Source organism: Abrus precatorius, unplaced genomic scaffold, assembly GCF_003935025.1.
Source record: "Abrus precatorius isolate BTA unplaced genomic scaffold, Abrus_2018 Scaffold10, whole genome shotgun sequence".
NCBI classification, from domain to species: Eukaryota; Viridiplantae; Streptophyta; class Magnoliopsida; order Fabales; family Fabaceae; genus Abrus; species Abrus precatorius.
The window spans coordinates 32,963,028-32,989,005 of NW_020874292.1; the positions used below are offsets into that span (position 1 = coordinate 32,963,028).

Genomic DNA, 25,978 nt, shown 5'->3' on the forward strand with positions numbered 1-25,978 from the left:
GTTTTTTAAGAGGATTGTTGGAAATTATAGATGAGATTAATAGAAAAGGTGATTGCAGTTTGCAGGAGGAGAGAGGAGCGATGCTGAAAAAGATCCAATAATGCTATGAAGGATAGCAGACAGAGAGTTGCTTTTTGGGTACTTGGGGAATAAAATGCTGTCTCTCTACGAGGATTGGCGTGAAGAGAGAGAAACAAATAGAGTGCTACTTTTATTTTATCTCTTCACAACAATCTATTTTAATTGGATTTGTATATCTTCATATATTCATGTACATAAATCAGGAAAAAAAATTAAAAATATGAAAAATATAAATGATCACTTTTGCTTTTATTTTTATTTTTATTTTTATCTTCACATTGGTTTCTTTCCACCTTTCTAGCTTTCTCCTTTAGTACCTCATTTTGAATTTCTGCTGGGCTTGCCTGGCTATTCAAAGGATGATGTGGAAGGGGGAAGCTTTGTGCAACTTCAAGTAAAAATTTTGAATTGTGGGGCCCCACTGTTGTGATGTACTATCTAATTTCATACGCGACCTCACTAGCACAAAAATAACACATTGCAAAAAATTACATAATTTAAACATATCATTTAGTTATTTAATATTGGAATCAAATATAGTTTTTATACACCCTTTTGTAATATGATATTAATGATCCACATGCATGCATAGTGCTGTTGAAGGTAACAGATGACTGCAGTCTACAGCTTTTCATCCTTTTAAATTATATCCAAAATGCCTGATACAGCTAAAATTCAGCAATAATGTTCATTGGGCCAATTGGTATATATTAATAAGGTCCAAAAGCGTAAAGTGATATATTTGTAAAAAAACGACATTCTGATTAGAATTAGAAAAGAATGCCATGCATTAGAAATCCGAGAACACCTCATTACATCATTAACACATTTAGATTGGAATGGACTCCAGCTATAACTGTAAACTGGAGAGAGAGAGCAATGAAGCGAAAATAAAAAGCTACATAAGAAAAAGCTGCTGCTTTAAACTAAAACCAAAAGAGAATTAACGAAAAGGAAAAGTGAAAATAAAACAAAAAATAACAATGAATTACAAGAATTATACTATAAAGAAGTGGGGAGGCCTAGTCTTGTGTTTCTAAAGCTTGTTATACTTGCTCTAAGCTATCTGATACAAACTCTCTCTCTCTCTCTCTCTCTCTCTCTCTCTCTCTCTCATTCATTTTAACTTGTTACACTTCTTATCTTTCAAACCCTTTGATCAGTTAGTTCAAGGTTCCTCTAGTGACAAGAGGAATAACAGTGACACTAGCTTTGTTTGCAAAGCAAGGCGAAAACTCAAAGGGTGGGGTGGTGGTGTTTGGAGAGGGAAAAGAAGATAAGAAGAGGAAGAAGAAGAAGTGTGGTTGTGAAGAAAAGGTTCCAACAGAAAGGGGGTGGTGTGGGGGGTGGGGTTTTATCCAAGTGATGCGCTCAGGAGCTTGTACATTGCAACAGACCCTCACAGCAGAGGCTGCTTCAGTGTTGAAGCACTCTCTTGGGTTGGCACGCAGAAGGGGCCATGCACAGGTCACCCCTTTGCATGTGGCTGCCACTTTGTTGAGCCTAAGAGCCAGTTCCTTGAGAAGGGCTTGTCTCAAATCTCAGCCACACCAAACTTCACACCCTCTTCAGTGTAGAGCACTTGAACTTTGCTTCAATGTGGCTCTCAATAGGCTTCCAACAACTCCTGGCCCTTTGCTCCACTCTCAGCCTTCTCTTTCCAATGCTCTCATTGCTGCACTCAAGAGAGCACAGGCTCATCAGAGAAGGGGTTGCATTGAGCAACAGCAACAACAGCCTCTTCTCACCATCAAGGTTGAGCTTGAACAGCTCATTATATCTATTCTTGATGACCCTAGTGTTAGCAGGGTTATGAGAGAGGCTGGTTTCTCCAGCACTGCTGTTAAGAGCAACATAGAGGACACTTCTTCAGCCCCTAATGTTTTTCAGTGTTACAACAGTTCTGGTGGTGTTTTCTCCTCTCCTTGTTCACCTTCTCCTAGTGAGAACCAAAGAGAAAGCATCAATGCTTCTAGTGTTTTCAGGCAGAACCATTTCTTGGCTGCTTACACTTCTGATTTTAGTCCACTTGTGTTTTCTCCACAGAAGAAAGGCACAGTGTTTCCCATCACTGAGTCACCCTCTTCCAAGGATGATATCAAGCTGGTTCTTGATGTCCTCTTGAGGAAGAAGAAGAGGAACACTGTGATAGTTGGTGACTCAGTGGCACTAACTGAAGGCCTAGTGGCAGAGCTAATGGGAAAGTTGGAAAGAGGTGAGGTTCCTGATGAGTTGAAGTCAACACATTTCATCAAGTTTAAGTTTGCACCAGTTTCTTTGAGGTTCATGAAAAGGGATGAAGTGGAAACGAACCTCTCAGCACTGAAAAGGAAGGTTGATTCTGTTGCTCCAGGAGGAGGAGGAGCCATTTTTTATGTTGGAGACTTGAAGTGGACAGTGGAAAAATCAGCTTTATGTGAAAAAGAGGAAGGAGAAGTTTGTGGTTATAACCCAGTTGATCATCTAGTTGCTGAAATTGGCAAGTTATTTTGTGACTCCAACACTAAGGTGTGGCTTGTGGCCACAGCAAGTTATCAAACATACATGAGGTGTCAAATGAGGCAACCCCCTCTTGAGACCCAATGGGCTCTTCAGGCTGTTTCTGTTCCATCAGGTGGACTTGACTTGAGTCTCCATGGTTCCAGGTAATTAATCATTATATCTTCATTAATCAGTCTTATTAGTTTAATGCCAAAAAAATGTAATTAAGTAGGTAAATTAAAAAAAAAATGCATGCTAGTAAACGAGAATGTATAAGGGTAAAAGAAAAAAAGGAGCATACAATCAAAAGTTATCCGGTGATTATGATCGTTCTTTGAAAGGTTAATTTGTTTTGCATTTTGTTGCTAAGTATGTACGGTCTCTGAACTATGCCAGAAGCCACTGTCAAAAGCATGGTTGGTTGGTAAAGGTAGACGTGAAGCAGAACCTTTCTGCCTCACTTTGTTTTGTCAGTGTATATGTAACCTCTTAGACATTACGGATTCACATGATACTGTGTAGTAGGAACCATACTTTACCAAAAGCAAAAATGAAAAGAAAAAAGGAGTTATATATGTATATTTTCAGAAAATATTATATGCCTTATTGCTAACGTTACATTTTCTCAAACATGATTTACAGCTACTTTTGGAAAGTATTAAGAACGTGATAAAAAGTTACAAGAACTGAAATAAATAGCTCCTGATACAGAATATATTCATTAGGGTCTATTTGTTTAACTTTGGATGTTCATTGAATCTTTTGCACTCAATTTGCAGTGTCCGTGATTCAAAGATGACGATAACACAGAACCCATCTCATATGCTGGAAACAAAGCTCTTTGGTAACAATAAGGAGGAGCAGGATAAGCTCAACTGTTGTGAAGAATGTGCCTCCAATTATGAAAAAGAAGCTCAATTGTTCAAACCAGGTCAAAAGAACCTGTTGCCTTCGTGGCTTCAGTCTAACACCACCGAAGCCCATCAAAAGGTACCAAAATTTTAACTTTTTTCACCTCTAGTACAACAAGAAACTAAAAACCTAACTCCTGAAAACTCTATCTCATATATAATCCATTATTCCAATACCTTACTGCTATTAGAACATAACTTGAGTCATATACAAACACACTTAATAAGTGAGAAATAAAAAATGAGAAAAGTAAATATTAGTTGTAACAAAAATAACATGGTTAAAATTAAATTTATTAAAACAGTTTTTTAGTTTTTAATCATACAATAAGAATTTATTTATAATAAATTTTATTAAATTACAAGTTATTACAGAATTCAATGCTATAATTTTCATTAAAAATTACAAAATATAATGCATAATATTTGGTAAAAACTTATTATTTATTAATTTACTATTTTAGGCCTTTGTACATGTAAAAAAATAATTAATAAAATAACTTCATCTAAGAATGGTTAGGGTAGTGAAAATTAACTCTTCACATCCGGCAGTAGATATGTGTGTATATGCATTTGTTTCGATTAGTAGAGAGATTGTGGCTTATGAACATTTGAATGTTTTCAGGATGAATTAACCCAATTGAAAAGGAAATGGAACAGACTATGTCATTGTCTCCACCAGAGCAAGCAGCCTCAGAACAATTGGAGCAACAGTTTATATGGCAATCAGAGTTCAAATGGGAAGATCTACCCTTACAACTCATCATACCCTTGGTGGCCAAACCAGGGTAGTGTCTTCACAGATTCAAGTTCTATATCCTTTGCTGATTCACCAGCTAAACCGGCTTATAGCCCCAATAACGTTGTACCTCGGTTCAGGCGCCAACAATCATGCACCATAGAGTTCAATTTCAGCGATGTAACTCAGAAAAAGCCATCATCAACGGAGACAACAACAACAACAACAACGTTGGATTGTCTTAAGGGCATGGAAGGTAATAACAAAGAAGTAAAGATTACTCTTGCACTTGGAAATTCAACATTCGGTGGTTCAGGGCAAACGGTGGAAAATATAACTACTGATAGAACACTGCGAAGAGCTCATATTTGTAAACTGTTGCAGGAGAATGTGCCATGGCAATCTGAAACAGTTCCTTCAATAGCTGAAGCCTTGGTTGGTTCCAATTCAGCAAAGCAAAGTGCTATTACTTGGTTGTTTATGCAGGGCAATGACTCTATTGGGAAAGCAAGGTTGGCACGTGCCATTGCAGAATCAGTGTTTGGTTCAGTTGATGTGATCCTTCACTTGGACATGCTGAGGAAAAAGGAGAATTCAGCAACCCCATTTTCTGAAATGGTGGTTGGAGCATTGAAAACCCATGAAAATCTTGTGATTTTGATAGAAAGTTTTGATTTTGCTGATGCCCAGTTCAGGAAATTCCTTGCAGATGGGTTTGGAACTGCCAAGTTTGGAAATTTATGTAGGACTGAGGAGAATTCAGGCCAAGCAATATTCATATTGACCAATGGTAGCACCAGAAGCAATGAAGAACAGAACATGGAGTCAGTGATCAAGTTGGTTTTACAGATCAATGAAACCAAGCCTACTTTTGAGTCTTCATCACCTTGTTTGGGTCACAAGAGAAGGGCTGAACTTGATTTCTTCACCAAGATAAAGAATCCAAGGATTGAGGAGAAGGAAGAGGATGTGTTGGTTTCTGAAGAAGGGAACAGAAAGAGAGAATTTTCAAGGCATTCTAGCTTTAACAATCTTGATCTCAACATGATAGCTGATGAAGGGGATGATGGGGAAGACAAAACTGGGGGACATAGCCCCATTTCAAGTGATTTGACTAGAGAAAATGTAGCAGATCCTTTGAGCTCAAATGGGTCTCTTGACTCAGTTGAGAACAAGTTTGAGTTCAATGAGAATCCAGAGAAGGAAAAAGAGATGGGAGAAAATTTTTTGAACATGATAAAAGAGTCTTTCGAGGAGGTTTATGGCAAGCAATGTGTGGTGAATTTTACTGTAGAAGAGAGGGTGATAGAGGAAATTGGTGTTGGGTGTGGTTCTTTTACTAACAGCATGTTTGAGAAATGGCTGAAAGACATTTTTCAAAGCAGTTTACAAACAGTTAACTTTGGTGGGAAGGAGGGTATAGGTTTTACACTTTGTTGGGGTGGTAAAGGTGATAGGAAATCGGATAGTGGGTTCATGGGTACTTGTTTGCCCAAGAATATCCAAGTTAACTACTTCATGGATTGATAACTGACTTTGGATAGTGGGGGGGTTTCTTGTAAAATCGTCCAGAAGTTGTAAAATGGATGTAATAGGCTTTGTGTAACTGCTAATTTTCATTATAGAATGTGTTTGTTTTTCTTTTGTTTTAAAACCTTTACTCAGCTATATGTTCCTCACTGCTCCTACTTTTACCTTTTTTTGTTTTCTTTTTTGGTTTCAATAATTATCAAAATGTCCTAGATCCAATGATTTTATCCTTCCTTCAAGTATGAACTTAACTGAATCTAAGTACGTCGGGGAGATTAATAAAGAGGGAGGAGCGATGCATTGAAGATATTTGAGTGCATGCTTCACCATTATGATCATCATCTTGTTATGACATGAAGGAAGTTGGAATAAATTATAATAACATATATACCATAGACTTAAAGAGGATCTTCGTCTACATGCACATACTTGGCCATGTCTTAAAATGTGGATAAGACTCTTTTAAAATTAACTAGTTTTTCAAATAAATTAGTTATGATGCCTTTAATTTATTTACAATGTATTGCAGTCTTAATTTCCTAAAATTTAAGGATACAATCTTATATGCGTACTTTTGGAGATCAAATTTCTATATAGATGTATATGCTAGTTTCAACCTTAAATTCATGTGTAGAAACTCCTTTTAATAGTCCTTAAGCTTGTTGCTAAATTAATCCTTTCAACCCATGTGATAAAGGCATCACGCGTTATGGAACACTACTAAAGATTGCACTATGTATACAATTATTCATATTTTGGTGAAGATTAAGTTACAACACCAAATGATCATTTGTTTGACAATTTAAATCATTAAAAATTAATATAATGTGTGATATCATATATTATCATTTTTATTTCTTGAATATTTTTTAATTTTTAATTTTATATATATATACGTATCTAAAAAATTCATCTCAATTACAAAAATACATTTTAAAGTACTCCCTTCTAACAGTATAAATAACATTTTCCTCTCTTGTAAAAGGTGTCTACTCTCCATGGCCAGTGTTACATAATTACACTTGTAAAGGCGTACCCATTTCATTAGCCAACTCTATTGTGCTCCAATCCTTATATTTCTCATATATAAATTAGGACATTATGGAACCTAAATTATGTTCACGTACAGGACTGGAGATACCATGAACTTGAAGGAATTTGAGAAGTTATGAACACAATCTTCCCTGAGTCATTTTTTAGGCTGTAAATCTAAGATCAAATTCTCATGTGTCAATCGTCAAACACCGCCGAAATTATTGTAGCTGTAGCCAGTATGATTAAGTAACCACTATAAAAAGCTCTCTAACTGTTCCATGTCATAAGACAAATTATCTTGTTTATCTGCAACTTTATCATATGAATTCGAAAATATTTGCTTCCTTAATATGATCAAAGGTTTTTTTTCCCCTTAATAGTTGAGGTGATTTGTTACCTTTTAGACTATTCTGATAGTATGATCTAAATTCAATGCGCTGAGTAATAAGTCATGTGATGAATTGAATTTGAAACAATTTATATAGAATTAGCCAATCGTGTCAAGATATTTCATTCGAATTGCCATCACGGCAGTCCGTGTAATTCACTAATTATGTTATTTAAAAAAACCAGACAAAAAATATATCTATACTGTGATAAATATTTAAAAAAATATGTAATTTTACTACTTTTTAAGAATTATGTTTTAAGAAAACCCGAATACCTTAGGTTCTCCTATTCTGAGTTATATTTTTACGTTTAAGATTTTATATAAGAATTTAAAAACAATTAGTATTCTAAATTTTTTAAAAGTTATTATTTTCAGCCATAATCGATGGGTATCTTCAGCCATGCACAAATATACATGCACCAACCCAATAACCAAAAATAAGACTCCACTACAAGACATTGACGCTTTATGGTTCCAATTTAATTATTTCTTCAAAATTCTTTATCATTGCTTTGACCTTAAAGGTTGTATGATTGAACGGCGTATGTGGGTCCTGTCTTCCCATCTTAGAACACCATCATGGCTTTGATTTCTCAAGTTAGATTAAGATATCATCGTAGAATTTTATATTTCTTTAGAAAAAGCACTTGAGTGTCTTGCTGTTTTAATTATGTAAAGTTACTCTATCATAGTTGAATGATAGATATCCCTTCAGTATAATTGAATTACTGTGTGGCCCATATTAATAATGGACCACAGCAGGAAACATATTCTTCATGGGAGATTAAACAAATTTGATTACGAGACCTATATATTATATCTATTAGTTTCATTCTTCGAGATAAAAATACACATTTTGCAACATGAAACAGAACAATAATTTGATCTATTTCGTATAACGTGAATATTCATTTAAAGTCCAAATTTGTATCGTTATGAGAGAAAAAAACACTTCTTTAATTCGTAGTTAATTAATTTCATTAAAAAAGTTATCTTATAAAATAATAACTTACTCTTGTAAACCCCACCCCACCCTCAAAGAAAAAGGAAAAAAAAAAACTACTTTACAGTTTACACACAAGTATATATTCAATCTATACCATTTTAAATTGTTGTACACTAAATTCTTTCCATGTGACTAAAGTGAGTGCAAGCTGTGTGAATTATAATAATTTAATCAAATTTTAGAAATTATAGTTTTTTTCTTTTTTTGTGAATCTTCACCGACGAATACTCATTGCGATCCAAATTTTTTAACAGTTAAAATAATTTAGTATAGTCTAACGAAAGAAAAAGTAATTTTTAATTTCTCTAAATTATATGGCATTGCTTATTTATTGATGCAAGTCCACTTTAAACGCGTAAAGAGAAGATTATGAATCGCGATCAAATATATTTACATGGTTGTCACTGTCTTACCGATCTAACTTTTAACTATGTGGAAATAGTAAAGCATGTGATCGGGTAGAGTTTCTCTAAAAGCTGTATCTCTTATTAAGACTTGATAATGAGAAACTCCATTTTAGTTTCTCTAAAAGCATGGGTCCCTCGCTTTCTGATTGAATTAGTGCTCTAAAAGAGCTATCAATGGTGTTCAGTTGGAAATAAAAGTGTACAATGATATAGTAGTTTTACCCAATCATCACTGCTGAGAATGCAATTAATTAAAACCTTTTTAAAGGAATAGAAGTTTAATAACCTAAAAAGATATTAGCACAATAAGCTTGAAATCATTACGATTCTAGTGTTGGTATACTTTATTTTAAGTGATGTATACAACTTTTTTATTAACAAAGGATTTAGGATAAGGGTAGACAACCAATTTAAAATTAAGGCTAATTATCAATCTTAATTAGAACATATAGTTAGATTACATACAGACGAAAGAAATTTTTTTAAATCTATATCTAACTCATTCAATTATGGTTAAGAGTAAAGAGTCTACCAATAAAAATAAAATAAAAAGATACAAAATGTGATGCATATGGCGCTGAGAAGCTAGCTAGCTGCTATTAGCTATGTTTTTGTGCCATGCGAGAAGCTCAGTACTCACGAATTGCGCGAGCAAATAAATAAATTTATAATATCTTTTAAAGATTATAAAGTGTGATAAATGTATTATTACACCATATTTTGCATAGCACAAAATTAATTAACATTTGTCGCTTACACATTGTTGAAAGTAGAAAAGTAGTCTGCCTGAGTTAATAGTTATCTTTAATGGAACTATCGCTGCAGGGTAAATCTAACTTAACAGGATTTTTTTATAGCACTATTGACAAGATAATTATACATAGCATATTTCTTCATCAAAACAGAGGTACCAATTTAAATAGAAAAGCACAACATTTATCTATAGTTGCTGTAACGTATCATTTTCTTTACTATGCATTGGATTATTCACTAATAAATGACATCAGTTGAAGTTTATAACTGTAAGTGGTCATTCATGTACAAAGTAATTAATCTCAAAATAGAGGAAAATAGATTCTATACGATGTATATATTTGGTTTTATGATAAGGAATCTAGAACGTGTGTGTAAAGATTAATTTATTAAAACTAAAAGCAAGTTCAGAACATATATAAAACACAACATTTAAACACACAAAAATAATTCAACTACATATTTTTTAATTAAAAATTTAATTTGTTTTTGAATTAACATCAAATTCACTCAAACGTGAATTTATTTTAATACTATATGCGTGTTTCTTTTGACAGTTTTTAGCATACGTTAACGCTACAAAAATAGCTTTTCAATTTCAAACGCATGTGTTGATAGATTATTAGTAAGTTGTCAAATTATAAATTTTAATATTAACACATCATTTGAGTGGAATTCATATTTGAGTAGATTTGATGTCAAAGATAGTTTTAATGTAATTTTGATCAATTTTCCATATAACTACTCAAAGAACGATTGATGTGTTAATATAAAAATTTGCAGTTTGACACTTTGGTATTATATAATAGATTATTATCATTATTATTTTATTTTGAGAAAGTTTTCTATTGCCCACTCTAGTTGTACAAAAATGTTTTGTAAGATGTGTGTAGAAAACAAGGTAAGACCAACTACAGTCAGGTGATGAAAAGTGAAAACTGCATAGTTGTTATGCAGTATTTGTGTTTTTTAATTGAGCAAAACCTAATCAACATTAACACACAAATAAGGTTCTTACCACTAGTCAAATTTTTTATTTTGGTATAATGAATACTATCGATTTATAAAATTGTGACGGATATTAATATACATCGTATAAATAAAGTATAATGCTCAATGTCATGAATTTGACAAAAAAAAAACGATGAAAACAACTTAAAAATAAGTTTCACCATATAAAATCGTAGGTCATAACAGAATGTGTGGAGCCTTTATTTTAAAAAAAGGTAAAAACAAAGTAATGGAACAGACAAATATTATGTATAAAATGAGAGATAATGTGAACCTTGGAAGAATAAAATACATCAGAATAATCAAACGGGATGTATTTGGTAATGTTCTTTTAGTTTCTTTTTTTTTAACAATTTAAATGTATATGATTTTCTAATTCTTTAATAAGAAATCACAAAAGAAAGTATATATATATTAAAAAAAAAGATAAAATAATGAATAACTAAATCGTTATTCATATCGGTAAAATGGAATTGCTCATTCATCCATGTCTTATATGATGCAAATTAATCAACAATTTGTCATACATACGATATGAACCGGTGACTAGTTAAATCACATCAAATCGTGTTATTAACGAATCTAGCATTACTCTACAATCCACATAATTAGCAGTAACACGTAAAAAAATAAACAAATAGACACTTGTCTGGACAGGAAAGAAAAAAAGCTTTCCTTATGGGGTTCCCTCAAATTTACATTGGCTACAGAGCTTAGAAATAATGTAATACAAAAGAAAAATATGGGGCCTAGGTTAGAGCTCCTAAAGAATGAGAAGAGTGAATATAAACTTACAAATCAGGAAAAGAAAAGGCTAGTATACAAAAAGAATGGCACTAAACCACAGTTGGTAATGTACAAATTTGGTATGTAATTTTGGAGCATATACAAAAGGGTGACGGACTTAATAATTTCCCACCCCTCGAGTAGAAAACACCTATTATTATAGATAAAGTCAAAGACCTTACATCGAATTGAGAGGCGTTGTATGTAAAGAGGAATCCTCTGGATCACATACAGACGGACCTGATAAATCCATTGCAGTTTCGAGGTTGAGCAAAGGTTTTAGTCTTCTGTGAACCTCGTCACTCAGAAAAATAATCTCTTCAAGAACCATAGACAAAGCAGATTTGCAAGACTCTTCATCCCTGAATGCCAACGTCCACCTTCCATCCACAAAAGCTCTGGTCTTTAATTTCCCAATGGCATTGAATTTGGCAGGATCCAGAATAGGTAAGGAGGATGGTCGGATCCGCAGGTGCAGCCATCTTGAATGTTTCTCATCAATCCTGGGCTAAAGAATGAGGATAAAAAATGATTGTAAAATTATCATATAATGAGTAGTCAAAGTAAAAAAATTGTAAAATTTTCTTTTTCTATTCACCATTCGATTATCATATCTAACTAAGCCAAATACATAAAATTGTAAAATGATTGTCACCTAAGCATACAACATGATTCAAGATAATGATGCAAAGGTAGCAGACAACTATACATACATTGCACCCAGCCAAAGGTGCAGCCACCCGAACAACTCCATATGGCTTCTTCAGCGGCAGCTCTTCAGCAAGCACAAGCCAGCCAGATGTTCCTATAGAGATTGCTAGAAAACAAAAATGTCGCTCTTTGCCCCTCTCGAAAGCAATTCTACAAGGTATAGCATTAACTGCACATGCAAAATAAGACCAATTTACCAAACTAGTTGATTGCCAACTTACAACACTATTATGCAAGTTTCTTTTAAGGAATTACATAAGATGTACAACCAAAAATAAAGGAACGTATCCACATACAATAAAATAATAACAAATGAAACACCCTCAATTTAATCCTCCAAAGTGACGGGTTACCATATTGATTCTCTAAAAATGTTGCTTATCATATTAGTCTCTATAAAGATCTAAAACATTCTTCTAAAAATTGTCATTGAATTAACCCATCAAAAGATATAACTATATTTATCCTTATGGAGAACTAAAGTAGAGAGTGATAAAAAGAATCTTTGAAGGACTAATGATGCATTACCAACTGAAACTGGTGTCTATTATAATTAAACATTATTTTACTGACAGTACAGCAAGAAGACCTCCCAGAGTTGAGAAACTCCTACAGAGAAAGAACCACATGACCAAACTACCAAATATAAACATTAACTGACTGATTTAATTGGTCTATATGTAATAAGGACTGCTGTTATTTATGAGTTGAACTATCCCTTGTACTTCACATTAATAATTTAGAGCTTGCTACGGTGTTCATAAACTTAAGAGTATTCTATATCCTTCTTGAATCGACAATTATGATTGTTCTAATATTTTAAAAATTGAAGGACATTTATGTCTTTTTAAGATAAATCACTAACTCCCACTATCTATTAGACATATTTAATATAATATTAACAGTTACGATTATTCAACATAAGGACATAAAATACTCTTTTAATCTTCAAGGCACCATAGAAATTACCTAATAATTTTCTTATAAAAAAAACTGAATACGTACCTCCTAACACCTACTTACATAATATTCTAGGAACACATAATTGCCATGTAACTGTCCTCCTTCATTAAGGACAAGATTAAATTTTTAGTACTTCTGCAGTCAATACTCCTATGCAGTTCCATTTCCTTATTTGATAAATTCCTATTTAATTTTTAAAAATTTTAATTAGTGAAAAACTAACCACATATAGGTGGGGTTGCTATATAAAGGAAAGGAGTACATACTGCAGGAGGGCTGAAAAAATTTCAATTTGACACAACCATCCTACATAACTGCCACATGGCAAAGTTCTAAATCCTATGCCCCTTCCTGGAATATACCTTCCAACAGGTGGGTTGTTGGACGAGTCCCATCAACAAATGTGGTGACAAGTGTAATTTTAGAGAATCAAATTGAGGGTATTCTCTGGAAAATGTACCATCTAGAGACAAAAATAAAACTACAATTTTCATAATAAATTACTGTTTAGAACTTTAGAAAATTGCTAACATTCCTTCGAATTTAAACTAAGCACTAGTTTCTCTCTTTTAATCTGGGTTCAAGACATACCATGTTTACAACGCATTTTACAATTTTGGCCTCATAAAGCCAAAAACAATTCCAGTATACATGAGAAACAGCTCTTCAACATATCATTTCTTAAAGTCACAGCATAGCCCATTACTCTTCAACAGCTAAGCACAGTATTATGGAAACAAATTAGACAAACGTAATTATTTCCTCCTTGACTCTCAAATGAAAAAGGGAGATGGAATACAGAGTTTGCAGTAGGAAGAATGGGGTATGGTCCATAGGTTATGAGTATTAGGATTACAGAAATATATGATATTTGTATGTTTTGACGCATATGAAATGTGGTGTCTATCAGTGCTAGGTGTTCTAATGATAGAACGCAAAAACTATAAATACCTATCTAAAATTTGGCATATTTGGTTGTCATGTCTTTATTACTATTAGTGATGATCTCGTGCTATGTTATGCAATTAAAATTGCTAGTCTATTTAAACCCCCCCCCGGGTTCTCTCTCCTGATTCTCTTCTTTCTTCCTTTATGTAAAATCAGTCTAGTAATACATAAAATAGCTATTAAGAACATTTACCAAGGCTGACTTCAGTGCCAAGTTTTGGGCCTGACACATCAAGTCCAGAAGTCTGGGCACGAGAATTTGCCGGGAGATTACCAGGTGGATAAATAAGAGGTTGCTCAGGCAAAGCTCTACCTAAAGTGAATATTTGAAGTTGATGCAGCAGAACAAATACCTACAGAAAGATCGGGTGCAAAATCCATTTAAAAACAAAATTGAGAAAAGCCCAACAGTGTCAGCAAAACATGCTATATTGCATTTTTTAAGAAATAACAAGACAAAGAATAATTGCAGACCATCACCAACTCGTGCACTCTTTCCCCAGCAGCAAATGATGATCCCTCGGCTATATCTTCTGTACCAACAAAACATCAATTAAAGGCCATATTAAAGTACTCTTCATATCGACCAGCCAAAGTAAAAATTGAATGTTGGAACTTGGAACAGCTACAAGGTAAAAGCTTACCTTCGGAAAAGTAGACCTGAGATGGAAAAAATATGCACTTTGGTTCTTTTGGAGGGGAAGATGACTCCATTGCTACAGTAGAAAATTATTTAGTTGAAGGCTTAAAGCACAAAAGTAAACCACTTAACATAAAAATCCATTAAGCACAACAAGATGCATAATAAATTCACCTCTTTTGCACTTTCTCCACTCATTACAAAGAACAGTAATAAGAAGATCAGGCCAGAAACCTCTAACCTCCTTTACAAGAGCAGAAGCAGAATTCTTGTATGAAGTCTGTATTTGAGAGGAAAATAAATGCAACAGTAATTAAGAGATACAAATAGCACAGATATGAGACTCATATTGAATTGAATGTATTGACAATAAGTCAATAACTAAATGAAAACATGCTAAATTCATGTGTATACCCATATTTTGGATGTATAATGACTATTAATCATTTCAAATTTTCAATTCATATGCCATGCCACATTTCTAGTTGCAAGCAATCATTTTACAAACCATCAACACCAAGTCACCCACTGACTATGTTTGCAAACCAAAGAACCATCATCCACAACTTTAAACTAGAACCTTTTAGATGTTAGAAATAACCCCCATTCCATCCCAAAACTAGGATTAAAAAATTTTATCCAGGATGACAATATTTGAAAGGCATGTAAGCTTTGTGAAATTTGTATCAATATCTTCTTCTCTCAAACTACTCCAAAATACATGAAAGATCAATGGAAATGATATTAGGAGAAAGTAGAATTTAATCTCCATGATAGTAAGTCTTAGATTTTGGACAAAGGGTTAACTAGAACCCAAATGCTAACTAGTGAGGTGAAAAATTGTTTTAATATTTATGAACTCTTATTCAACCATATTAGTAGTCGATGTGTGACTTGAACACACAATCCATGCTCAAGATTGGATACATAGAGTGTGAAAATTGTAGAACTGAATTTTATTTTAAAATATTACAATGGTCCAAGGTCACGTAGATTGAACTGGAAAAGTTGCAAAGCCAGCTAGATTGTGTTGGGAAATTCAGGAGCCTGGTTAATTGCACTAGAAAAATCCATGAGGCCTGATTTTGCTTATTGGTCAAGGGTAGCTCAATATTGGGTCTATGATAGGCTCTACTACTTTTAAATTTAAACTAATGCCTAATTAAATCCCAAAAACTAGGTTAACGTGAGGATTGCTTTAGCCTATATAAGTTTTTATTTGTATTTGGAGCCAATGTGAGACTTCAACAGTAAACAATAACAATTTTTCAGGAGATATGCAGTAACTTCATCAACAAGGTCTACAACAATAAAAAAACCAAATTATCTGAATATAATCATACAATCAAAGCTCTTACTATTGCTTTGTAAATCTCAAGAAAGGGTCACCATTTCTAAGGATGTACCCACAGACTTCTTACTGCGGAACCAAAATTTTGAAGACAAATGATAAATATTATAGTTAAATCATGCATGGAAGCGTTAGAGCTCCAACTAAGAAAGTGTATGATTGAATAAATAGAACAGAGCCCAATTCAAGGGAGCCCACAATTGGGTGATGCTTCATGAAAAAGATAGGCAGTCACAGCCACTATAAACAGGAAGAATTTAGGAGAGAAAGGCAGTTCTGGGAGTTGATCAAGTTCTCTATGTCCTGAATAATGTCTCTCTGTAATGTGTTTCATCTTCTCTAGAAACCCATTGTTCCAAGAATAAGTTATAAGGCAATAGAAGATTATCTTCTTTTATTTGTGTCTATCCTGTCCTACCAAGTTCCTAAAAGCAAGATTTTTATGTATGCATAAGAATAATCAAGTCTTTGAAAGTTATATATCTGGAAGAACACTAAACAAATTGTGTGAGTGTTGCTGTAAGGCCTCAAATCTTCTTACTTTCAGCAATTCCAGGTGATGGCTGTTGAATTCTGCCTCGCTATAAGGAAGCAACTGGCGTAAAAGCCAACCACCACCCCACAGTGTCTCTGCAGATATATTAGAACGGCAAAACAGGCTCACTAATGCATCGAGCACCTGAAAAATGCATCCCATATATATAAATTAAATTACTAAACATAACATAATGTGATAGAACTTGCTATTGCAGAAGGGGGAAAGGAGACCAACTTTGAAATTCATAGGTATAGTAGAACAGCAAGAAAAAATACACAAACAGATAAAAGCATTGTTAACAATATTACATCTAATCATTGTATGTTTGAGCAAAGTATTCAATATTACATGTCTAATATCAATAAACACATCCTTGAGAAGTGTTTCATTTCCTTAAACTTGCTACAGTCTCCAAGGTAGGATGCTGTTTAAGCCATCTCTATGATCTCTGGCCAATGGCTGTTTCAAGTTGCTATTTCTTATATGCAGAGAGACTGGGCATCCTTGCTTTGCTGCATTCTTGAGTTTCTCTCATGCTCCTTGTTGTATTTAGTTTCTTATGTTTTTAAGAATATATATTATCCTTCCCCAGTTGGATTTTCCCTCCTTTCTCTCCAATGTTATTCCTCTTCAAATTCAATTTTCAGTAAAAATGGCATCATTGAGTGAAATCAATAAAAATATGACCTTTAGCGAGCAGTCAAATATGTTGATGCTTCAACTCCATTCTCTTAAATGAGAAGATATGTCAGCCAATAAGAAGTCAAGGACCTCCACATGTATAGATGAAAATATTACAAAAAGGGTATGAAAACATGACTTCATGAAATATACACATGTACCTGAAATCTAGGAACACGAGGGCTTGTTACAACATCAGAAGACAGAAAAGATAATCCATACTGGTCCTGTAAAACATGGTAAACAAAAACTAAGGAAGCCAATATCAAGCAAAGTAGCTTCTCAATATTAGTAGGGATGAAAAATGCAACAACTGAACATATAGCTTGCTTCACAAATACATCACAAAAATAAATGAATCAAATCAAACCAAATTGAATATTTAATTGAATATTGGATAAAATCTATTAGAATTTATCAATACTAGATTCAAAATTTCAAATAAAATTTAGTAGGTATATTTATATCCAACCTATGATACATAGATACTCAAAAAATGATGGTGGTGACATATCCATATCCAAAACAAATACTTATTGTAATACACCTGAATTTGTGTTTATAGGCGTATCCTTCTATTTTTGGATATCCACCATCCCCAGAGCACTTCCCAGCCTCGAAGTTATTAATATCCTTGGGAGAGGGATAACTTTAAACTTGGTCTATGATAGTATAATCACATGCAGATATATTTTATTTTATTTACAGATATAAATATACATATTTTATTTAATATATATATTTCTGTCCCAATAATTTAATTTAAAAAAAGAATAGTTATATTGAAGTATCTTATCATATTGGATGCTCATCTCAGTACCTAAGCAACGTAATTCCCAGCAATTTGATGAGAAATAAACTGAATGATAAAATGTAACTACAATTGCTAATAACCAAAACCAAGATCATTATGCAACCAATTGTGGAAATAGAAAAACAACAAAACCCTGAGAAAAACAATTCAGTCAGTTAAGGACAAATTAACCTCAGATAAATTTTAAACAGATACTACACAGTAACCATGTAACATAAGATTCAGTACATTGGAAAAGAAACTCAGAATATATCAAATATATTATGTTAGTACCTAAAACTATTTACATTGTAGAAATATAAATACCCTTACATAATGGAACATGGCAACCTGTTTTCCCTCTAAAGGATCCCTGGTTCAAATCCTGGATACTTACATTTTTTGAAATTGGGGAATAAAAGATGAACTAATCCATGAGATTTGGCCAGTTTGTTATCAGTTCATGACAATCCAGTCACACAAGCAAGGTCAGACCAGCAGGAGGACTAGTTCAAAGTAAACCCAGCCCAACCACCCTGTCCATTTTTCAAAACATGGTACGCAGAAATATTCTAAACCGTTTTAAATTACACTAGTAAGATGGAACAGTGGGATCCTTAAGGGACAAGCATGCAACCCTACATTATGAAGGTCATGACCAGGCATCCCCAACTCACTCTATAACCAAATTAATTATGGTCCCATGAGGCAAAATTAATAAGAGAAAGTATTAATATATTTTGGATAAAAGAACCTGCTAAGCAACACGTCTATGACAATTCCTCTTCATCAAGTGCATAACTAAAACTGGAATGGACACTTAGTTCGAAAAATTCCAGTATTCAACCAGTGTTAATTACCTGTGTGCTATGGACATTCCTGCCTTAGAGAACTAGAAATGCAAATATCCATAATTAGGCTCACTATGAATAAACCAAGAGTGGAAACTAGAAACGATCAGATATTAAATCTAATCACAGAATCAGCTAATAAAACTAATGAACAAAATAAAAAAGTAGAGAACCAAGCTTGGTTTCAAGAAGCAAAAATGAAATTTATAACAAAGGTAGCAAAAAGGGCAGCCACTAACACTGAAAAACAGAGAGAACTGCAAACCTTGATCTTTTCAAGATAGACCTCGAGCTCACAACCAATGCCATCCCTCATCAAGCTATTTTCAGAAGAAAAAAGTCGCTCTTCCCCTGAAGCCTCACCAACCAATGCTTGCTGCAGATATATGCAATGCCAATCAAATAACACATAAAAATATATTGAATTCATCAATAGTAGAAAGAAGTACCAATTCACTTCACTAGATTACAACTATGAGATATTTCCCCCTCCTCCTACTGAAATGAGCCCTATTTCAAAACCAATGGGAAAATAATTAATAAACCATCCAGCAATAACCTTCCTACGTAAACCTGTCCTCCACTAACTTAATCATTGTTTCTTCCAGCAACCAAAGAGAATAGACTACTTTCCTATCATAATTATTCAAGACATTATTATATAGATCAGGTTTTCACACGTCCTAACTTAATTCCTCAGAACAAAAGTTCCTTGCCAAAACTTAATTCATAAAACTTCTAAACACACGGGGATAGATTTCTACAAGTATTTCAAATTTGCAATTCCTGCCATCAAATTTGCAATTCCTGCCATCAACAAACATTCCCCTTTTCCTTGTGCTATCCACAAAACAACTTTCTATCTTTGCATGCGAAGCCTTGAATGGAGTCTTGGCCAGCTCCCTCAACTTCATTTATAGAATATCACATTATAGAATAATATAAAATGTGACTATTAACAGAAATTCTTGACATCTCTTCTTCACAGACAATATAGTTCTAGATGAAGAGTCAAGAGACGAAATAAATGACAGTTTAGTGATGAAGAGACATGCTTTGGAAGCACATGGATTTCATTTAAGTAGAAGTAAAATGTAAGGTCAGCACGAGGCCTATTAATCCTAACATTTTGGGGTGAAACTTTCAGACCATATCATATCACATGGTTTAAGTATCTTCAGTCCATCATACAAAACAAGGGAAACCAGATGGAGACATAAACCATAAGGTGGATAAAATGGACACATGTTTTGAGTGTTATTTGAGACAAAAAAGTACCACCCAAGCTTAAGGGAGAATTTACCACACAACTATAATACCTAAGATGTTGTATAACTCAGAATGTTGGGTAGTAAAAAGTCAACAATAGAATAATGTCAATGTAGCATAGATAGAAATGTTGCATTAGATGAGTGGATATACTAGAGAAGATAGAATGACGAATGAATGTATTAGAGAGAAAGTTGGGGTAGCACCTTGAGGAGAGAAAAGGTAGAATTTGACCGTGGGTGATTCAAGCATATGTTGAGAAGAATTTAGAATCCACAATTAGGGGGTAGATCATATGAAGCGTAGCCTAATCACTAGAGGTAGAGAAATACAATACCAAGAATGTAGTAGGAAAAGGCTGGGTTATTATTGTTGTTGCTGTATTTACAGATTCTGTGATAATGGAACTTGAAGATACATTCAACAGTACTCATAAAGCAATGATGCTAAGGAAAATGCTAATCAGGATAAAGTCCTAAGGAAAAGAAATAATAATAATAGTAGTAGCAGCAGTAAGTTTAGCCTAATCACTGGAGGTAGAGAAATACAATACCAAGAATGTAGTAGGAAAAGGCTGGGTTATTATTGTTGTTGCTGTATTAGTATTAGTAGTAATAAGGTCAAAATGGATGATGCCACATACCAATAACTGTTTCTTGTGCTGTTTGCGTTGTGGAAGAATTCCAAGCCCATCCAGCATTGATTCATCAAGTTCTACAGAACAAGATATATTAAGAAAACAAAAATGAGAGGAACGGTAAAGGAAGCAGATATTCACTGGCACAGCCACAACCTTTCGTTTGCAGCAGAGTGGCAAGCACACTCAGAGAACCCAAAACTTGTACATCATCCCCTTTAGTAACATAAGCAAGCAAAACCTCCCTACATCGATTAGAGTAGTCATGATGACCAAAAAATCACCAGAATTACGTTAGCAAAATCCAAGAACTAGAATATTACTCTTAATTTTATAGGATAGAAATTGCATATTTTCACTTCAATACCTGGGTAAAAATTATAGGACGAATAATTTCAGCTGGCATTACAAGTTTACTAAGGGGCCATTTAGTTTTAAAAAATGTTTTTTTGTTTTAGTTTTCTATTTCCACTTTTAATTACAAAATCGTCACCCTGTTTTCATTTTGTTTCCTATTTTGTTTTCACTGTTTCCCACATAAATCTTTGAAAACAAGAAACAAAATGAAAAAAAATTGTCATTTTTGTAATTAAAGGGAAAACAAAATAAAAACAAACAATTTTTTAAACCAAACAGCCCCTAATATATAAAGAAAAATCCAGGTAAAAATAGCAGCCTTTACCTTAAAGCCAAATTTGAATTGCTACAACTATCTTCTAAGGTACTGCTTTCTGGGTGAAAACCTGAAAAACTAGAAGAGTGTGGCACATTCACCGTCAAGCATTCTGCATTGGACTTGGCTAGATTACCATCATCTGGATCTTCTCTTTTGGATGTAAAACCACGATCAGATACATAACCATTGACTATACCCCTAGAATATTTTGTAAAGGCCTCTAAGGGACAAAAAAGAGCAGCGACTATGGTATTTGCCAAATCTTTGATCTTGACTATCCTTAAGATGCAACAAAGTAAGTAGAGAGAAGTGACAACACCACTTTGCATGTCCTGGATTAAAATGCTACTAAACATTAATAAGAACACGCTGTAAAATATTAAATAAAAATCTGGTCCAAGAAATCCTTGAACAGATGCAAATGTTGATCAAAGTGAACATAGAATGATAGAAAGCCATAAAGTGAAGTTTCATACATTAACATCCACTATCCTCAGGGAAGGCAGAAGTATTGGAAAAACCAGAACCATCAGAATGCTGTCCGTTATTAGCCTCCCAACATCAGGAATTCCAGCAGAGATAACATCACTAAAGTAATACAGGTTATCCTCAATTTCATCTACAGCAGCAATAATTGCAGAGGTAGAATCTTGGCCTGGATTTCTGATAAAGACAACAATCAAAAGAAATAAAGACCGGTAAACAATCACTTAAAATGATCGGTGTTAAATCTCACTATAGGGTAGAATGAGATATACAAGGATCAATTATACTAAAGAAAAAGAACTCAAGGAAACTGTCCAAGCCAGAGAGGCTGAATTACTCAGGAACTTTCTTCCTACCACACTTCTCCCCCCCCAACCAAATTCTCCTTTTCCAAACCCCATCATGGGCCTCCAGCACCTTGCCCATTCAGCACAACTAACTTCCAAGTCCTTCGCTCCTTCACCACATGTTCCCCTTTTTTCTCTCCTAGAGTATACTCTTAACTCCTTCCCCATGCAGTTAACCTGTTGACCCGTTAACACTTCTTCCTTCCTTGAAATAATAGGCCTAAAAGTCTCATCAATTTATCTCGGTAAACATAATTTCTCTTTCATAAAACAAGAAAATCTGAAATTAATATGCCAAAGACAAAAGAAACAATGATGTCTTACTTCAATGTCTCAGAGACCAATCTATTTAAATCCATACACTGCTTCCTGAAAAAGGAAACCAGGTTTGAGAAGTAATCGGTGCGAGGTGCGCTGGCTATATATCTATTAACATATTCGTCCCCAACTGAAAATTGTACAGACAATTGTCAGGAAATTAAATTTTTCTCATCATAACTCAATTCAGGAAAGAAATTGGGGATGGGGAGGGAGGAAGTAGAAAAAAGGCTATGTAAAACAGTAAATCTTACCATGATATACATTAAGGGTCACAGTGCGTACAGCTGTGCGAACCATGTTCTCCTCATGAAAGGCAAAGCGTATTGCCTCAACATACAACGGAAATGAAACTACTTCATCCTAAATGCATAGAAAAGTACAATAAAAATACTTGGACATCTCAAAAACAAAGGCAGATTTTTCTGATATCTAATTCCTAGGCAAAATATTTTTTTAAAAAAATTCAACTATGCTTGAAAGAGTGAGTAAAAACAGATTGCCTACTATGAATATATCCATAAAATTAATAATCTCACAAGATTGAACTGTTACAGCTTATAGGACTACCGATTGCTCAACAAGCTTCTAGCTCCAAACCATTCATTCACCTAGATATCAGCCTCAATTGCAGAAAATGGAGTTTTGACGTATTTAAACTGTTAACTTTTGATACTTCCTTTCATTTCTTTGTTTGATAAAATATTTCAAAAAAAAAATCTGCCATACTGTCATACACTTAAATCTACATTATCCATCTTTTATAGGCAAGAGCTAGAAAATCAAACCAAAACTTTGTCTCCTCTCCTTTTCCATTTTAAAGTCATAAACATGAGAGCAACTACCCAAGATTTATGAAGACCATGTTACAGGTCTCCCTTAAGGTAAAAATCTGAATCTATCTGAATAAGAGGACTCGGAGAGCAGAGAACTTACATTGTGAGTCTTCACAAGCAGAGAAATTGTACTTTTGTTCAATTTTCCACTTATTGCTCTTCAATGACCAGAAGACATTTAACCAAAGAACTAGTTAGAAAAATTCTACAAAGGGGGGGGATCAACAAAAACTATACAACCACAGAAAACAGATTTCATAAATGTAATCACAAGCTGCCATTTATCAGTAGGAAGCGTTAAAACGAACCTTAAAAAGGATATGTAGTATGACAATAGCTCCTCATTGCGAAAATCGAATGAATATGTAATTAGGTAGTTCATATGTTCATTACTAAACATATAGTCTGCAAAAGTTACAATAGAGAGTAGAGACAATTATCAAGCTATCAATATTGTTAATTGTAGTTAAGAAACTGATGTAACTGCAGAATAGGGCACTTCATTTGACAATCAACTTACATATAGCATGTTCATTTCTTAGGTTCTGGATCATAATGCTCACTGTTTGTAGCAACTGAAGTGGAATGCTAACAGTTCTGCTAAGTTTAAGAATACGTACAAACTCTCCCACAACTTGCTTTTCCATGAAGAATCTGCCACAAGCCAGGATGTATAAATTGCCATGCCAGCACTAAACCAATTTTACAAAGGAACATAAGAACAAGGAAATCTCACTCAAAAAAGCTCGGGTCATGTTGGTCACCATACGTTATCAACTCCGCAATTGATCTCAATGCCTCAATAACAAAATCCTTCCATACATTACACAATTTAGAAAATTAAGGGAACCATGAAAATCAAGTCAAAGAAAACTCTAAGCTTAGTGTTACCTTATTAACCTCGTTAACTATTTGAACTTTTGTCAATTGATCGGTTAAGTACCTAAGTACCATAAGGCAGCAGGACAACACTTAATGAATAAACAAAATAAATAATCAGTAAACATTTGCTATATTATCATTAAGCATATACCTACAAAAGGAAGTTCAAGTCAACATTCAAGAAATCACAATTGGGGAGAAAGACTCTAGTCCTCTGTCTCCTCTCCCAGTCTCTTTGATAAAATGCTGACAGCTAAATAAGAAATACTGCCTATTAAGAACATGTTTGGGAAAGATTAACTTCCCAAAAGTAATTGCCTATTTCTTAAAAGCTCTCTCCTAAAGCGGGAAAAAAAATAGCAATTATTTCTCTAAAATAAGCTGAACCAAACATGCACTAAGAGAGAGGACTAATCTTTCTCTTTGTTATACATATTTTACCACAGGAAACATGATTGGCAACTGGCAACATGGAGAGAGAGAGAGACATAATCGAATCATTGATCGCCGGAAAGCGAAATTCATATTTTTGTTTCTAATTTTCCGTTCAATAATGTGGCATTTACGAGAATTGAGAACACGCAATTGACAGATTTGAAACGCAAACCTGAGTTGATCCAAGGAAAAACGATCTCTGGATCTCCAGAAGGAAAACCACATGGTTGTGAGAATCAAGGCGCCAAATTGAGCTTTCTGAAATTCATCCTGAATGGAATTCGAAACTGCTCGATCCTTGCGAGCAGCTTCTGGAGAGAGACAGAGAGAGAGTAGGGTTTTCGAAAGACGGTGATGAGAGAAAGAAGCAGGAACACTTGGCCTTTGATTAACGAAGCATTTAGAAGAAGAATTTGAAGGAAACTTGAAAAGTGATGCAATTTGTCACACGATTAACAGGAAGGAGGAACTCGCCACTTGCCTACCCGGATCTGCCTTCGACCCGATTTTTCACGTTATGTGGACCGGGTTTTCTGTAAACTCTCTCTCTCGGCCCATTGTGTCTATTATTATCTTCTAAATGGGCCGGTTTGATTAATTCAAGCACAGAAAACATAAAATTTGTCCTATTAAATGTAAGTGTGAATTGAGTTTATAAACTTAAGTTTTAATTACTTTGAGTTTATAAAATTTATATTTTATTTTAAAAAATTAAATTAATTTAGTTTATGTTTATAAATTTATCACTTAAAAATAAATCTGTGATAAAAATTAATATAAAATGTACAATTTATCATCTTGGCTCAAACATAATTTGAAGGCAAAATTGATTTTGTTTTGGAGTAATTAAAAATCAATTTTTCTATAAAATCGTGTTTCAATAAAATGAACATGATTAAGTGAAAATTCAACACGAATTTAAACATAAACTAACTCACAAACATTTCAATGACACGTATTTTTTTATTTAGATAAATGTCAAGATTATAATTTAATAAATACAGTAAAAAATATATATTTAAATTATAAGTGAGATACATAGTATTGAAAGTCTATCAGATAAGAGATGTGAGTATGAGAAAAAAATATCGTATAGTTAAAAAAGACAGTTAAGATCATAAATACATAATTAAAATAATTATGATCATGTATAATTGTTTGACTAAAATTAACTCCTTTCATCTCTCATATAATATTTTATTAGTGACTAATTTATTTAAATTTAAAAGATGCATAATTAATTTACAATAATTACTGACATGTTATTTTTTAAATGATAATAAATTAAGAGATTTAATCATTCCTAATATATTAAATTGTAATATACAATAATAAATCACGATTAGAATGATTGACTGATTAACTTACTATTTTATTTTTATACATAATTATAAATTTTAGAAGATTTTTTTTCAAAAGAAGGGTAAGATTTGGGTGAAAGATAAAATTGTAATTTTTGCATGTAACAGAGTTTGAATCTGCTTT

General features: G+C 33.6%; 2 protein-coding genes across 2 annotated transcripts; one reads left to right on the forward strand and one right to left on the reverse strand.

The window, feature by feature from the left end:
* The first annotated feature begins 1,446 nt into the window (after positions 1-1,446).
* LOC113853131 (protein SMAX1-LIKE 4-like) lies at positions 1,447-5,739 on the forward strand. The gene is made up of 5 exons (XM_027483599.1): positions 1,447-2,139; positions 2,677-2,726; positions 3,342-3,552; positions 4,099-4,186; positions 4,277-5,739. The coding sequence occupies exons 1-5, from the start codon at positions 1,447-1,449 to the stop codon at positions 5,737-5,739; spliced, it is 2,505 nt and encodes an 834-aa protein (XP_027339400.1).
* A 5,088-nt stretch (positions 5,740-10,827) lies between these two features.
* LOC113871101 (protein TRANSPARENT TESTA 9-like) lies at positions 10,828-24,931 on the reverse strand. The gene is made up of 21 exons (XM_027507880.1): positions 24,666-24,931; positions 24,068-24,119; positions 23,913-23,989; positions 23,697-23,830; positions 23,485-23,581; positions 23,277-23,334; positions 22,595-22,703; positions 22,347-22,470; positions 21,666-21,852; positions 21,196-21,521; positions 20,670-20,758; positions 20,520-20,590; positions 18,873-18,983; positions 17,125-17,190; positions 16,286-16,423; positions 14,568-14,673; positions 14,398-14,469; positions 14,228-14,286; positions 13,947-14,106; positions 11,845-12,011; positions 10,828-11,639 (listed from the first exon to the last, which is right to left on the reverse strand). The coding sequence occupies exons 1-21, from the start codon at positions 24,716-24,718 to the stop codon at positions 11,310-11,312; spliced, it is 2,586 nt and encodes an 861-aa protein (XP_027363681.1). The 5' UTR covers positions 24,719-24,931; the 3' UTR covers positions 10,828-11,309.
* Positions 24,932-25,978: the final 1,047 nt, after the last annotated feature.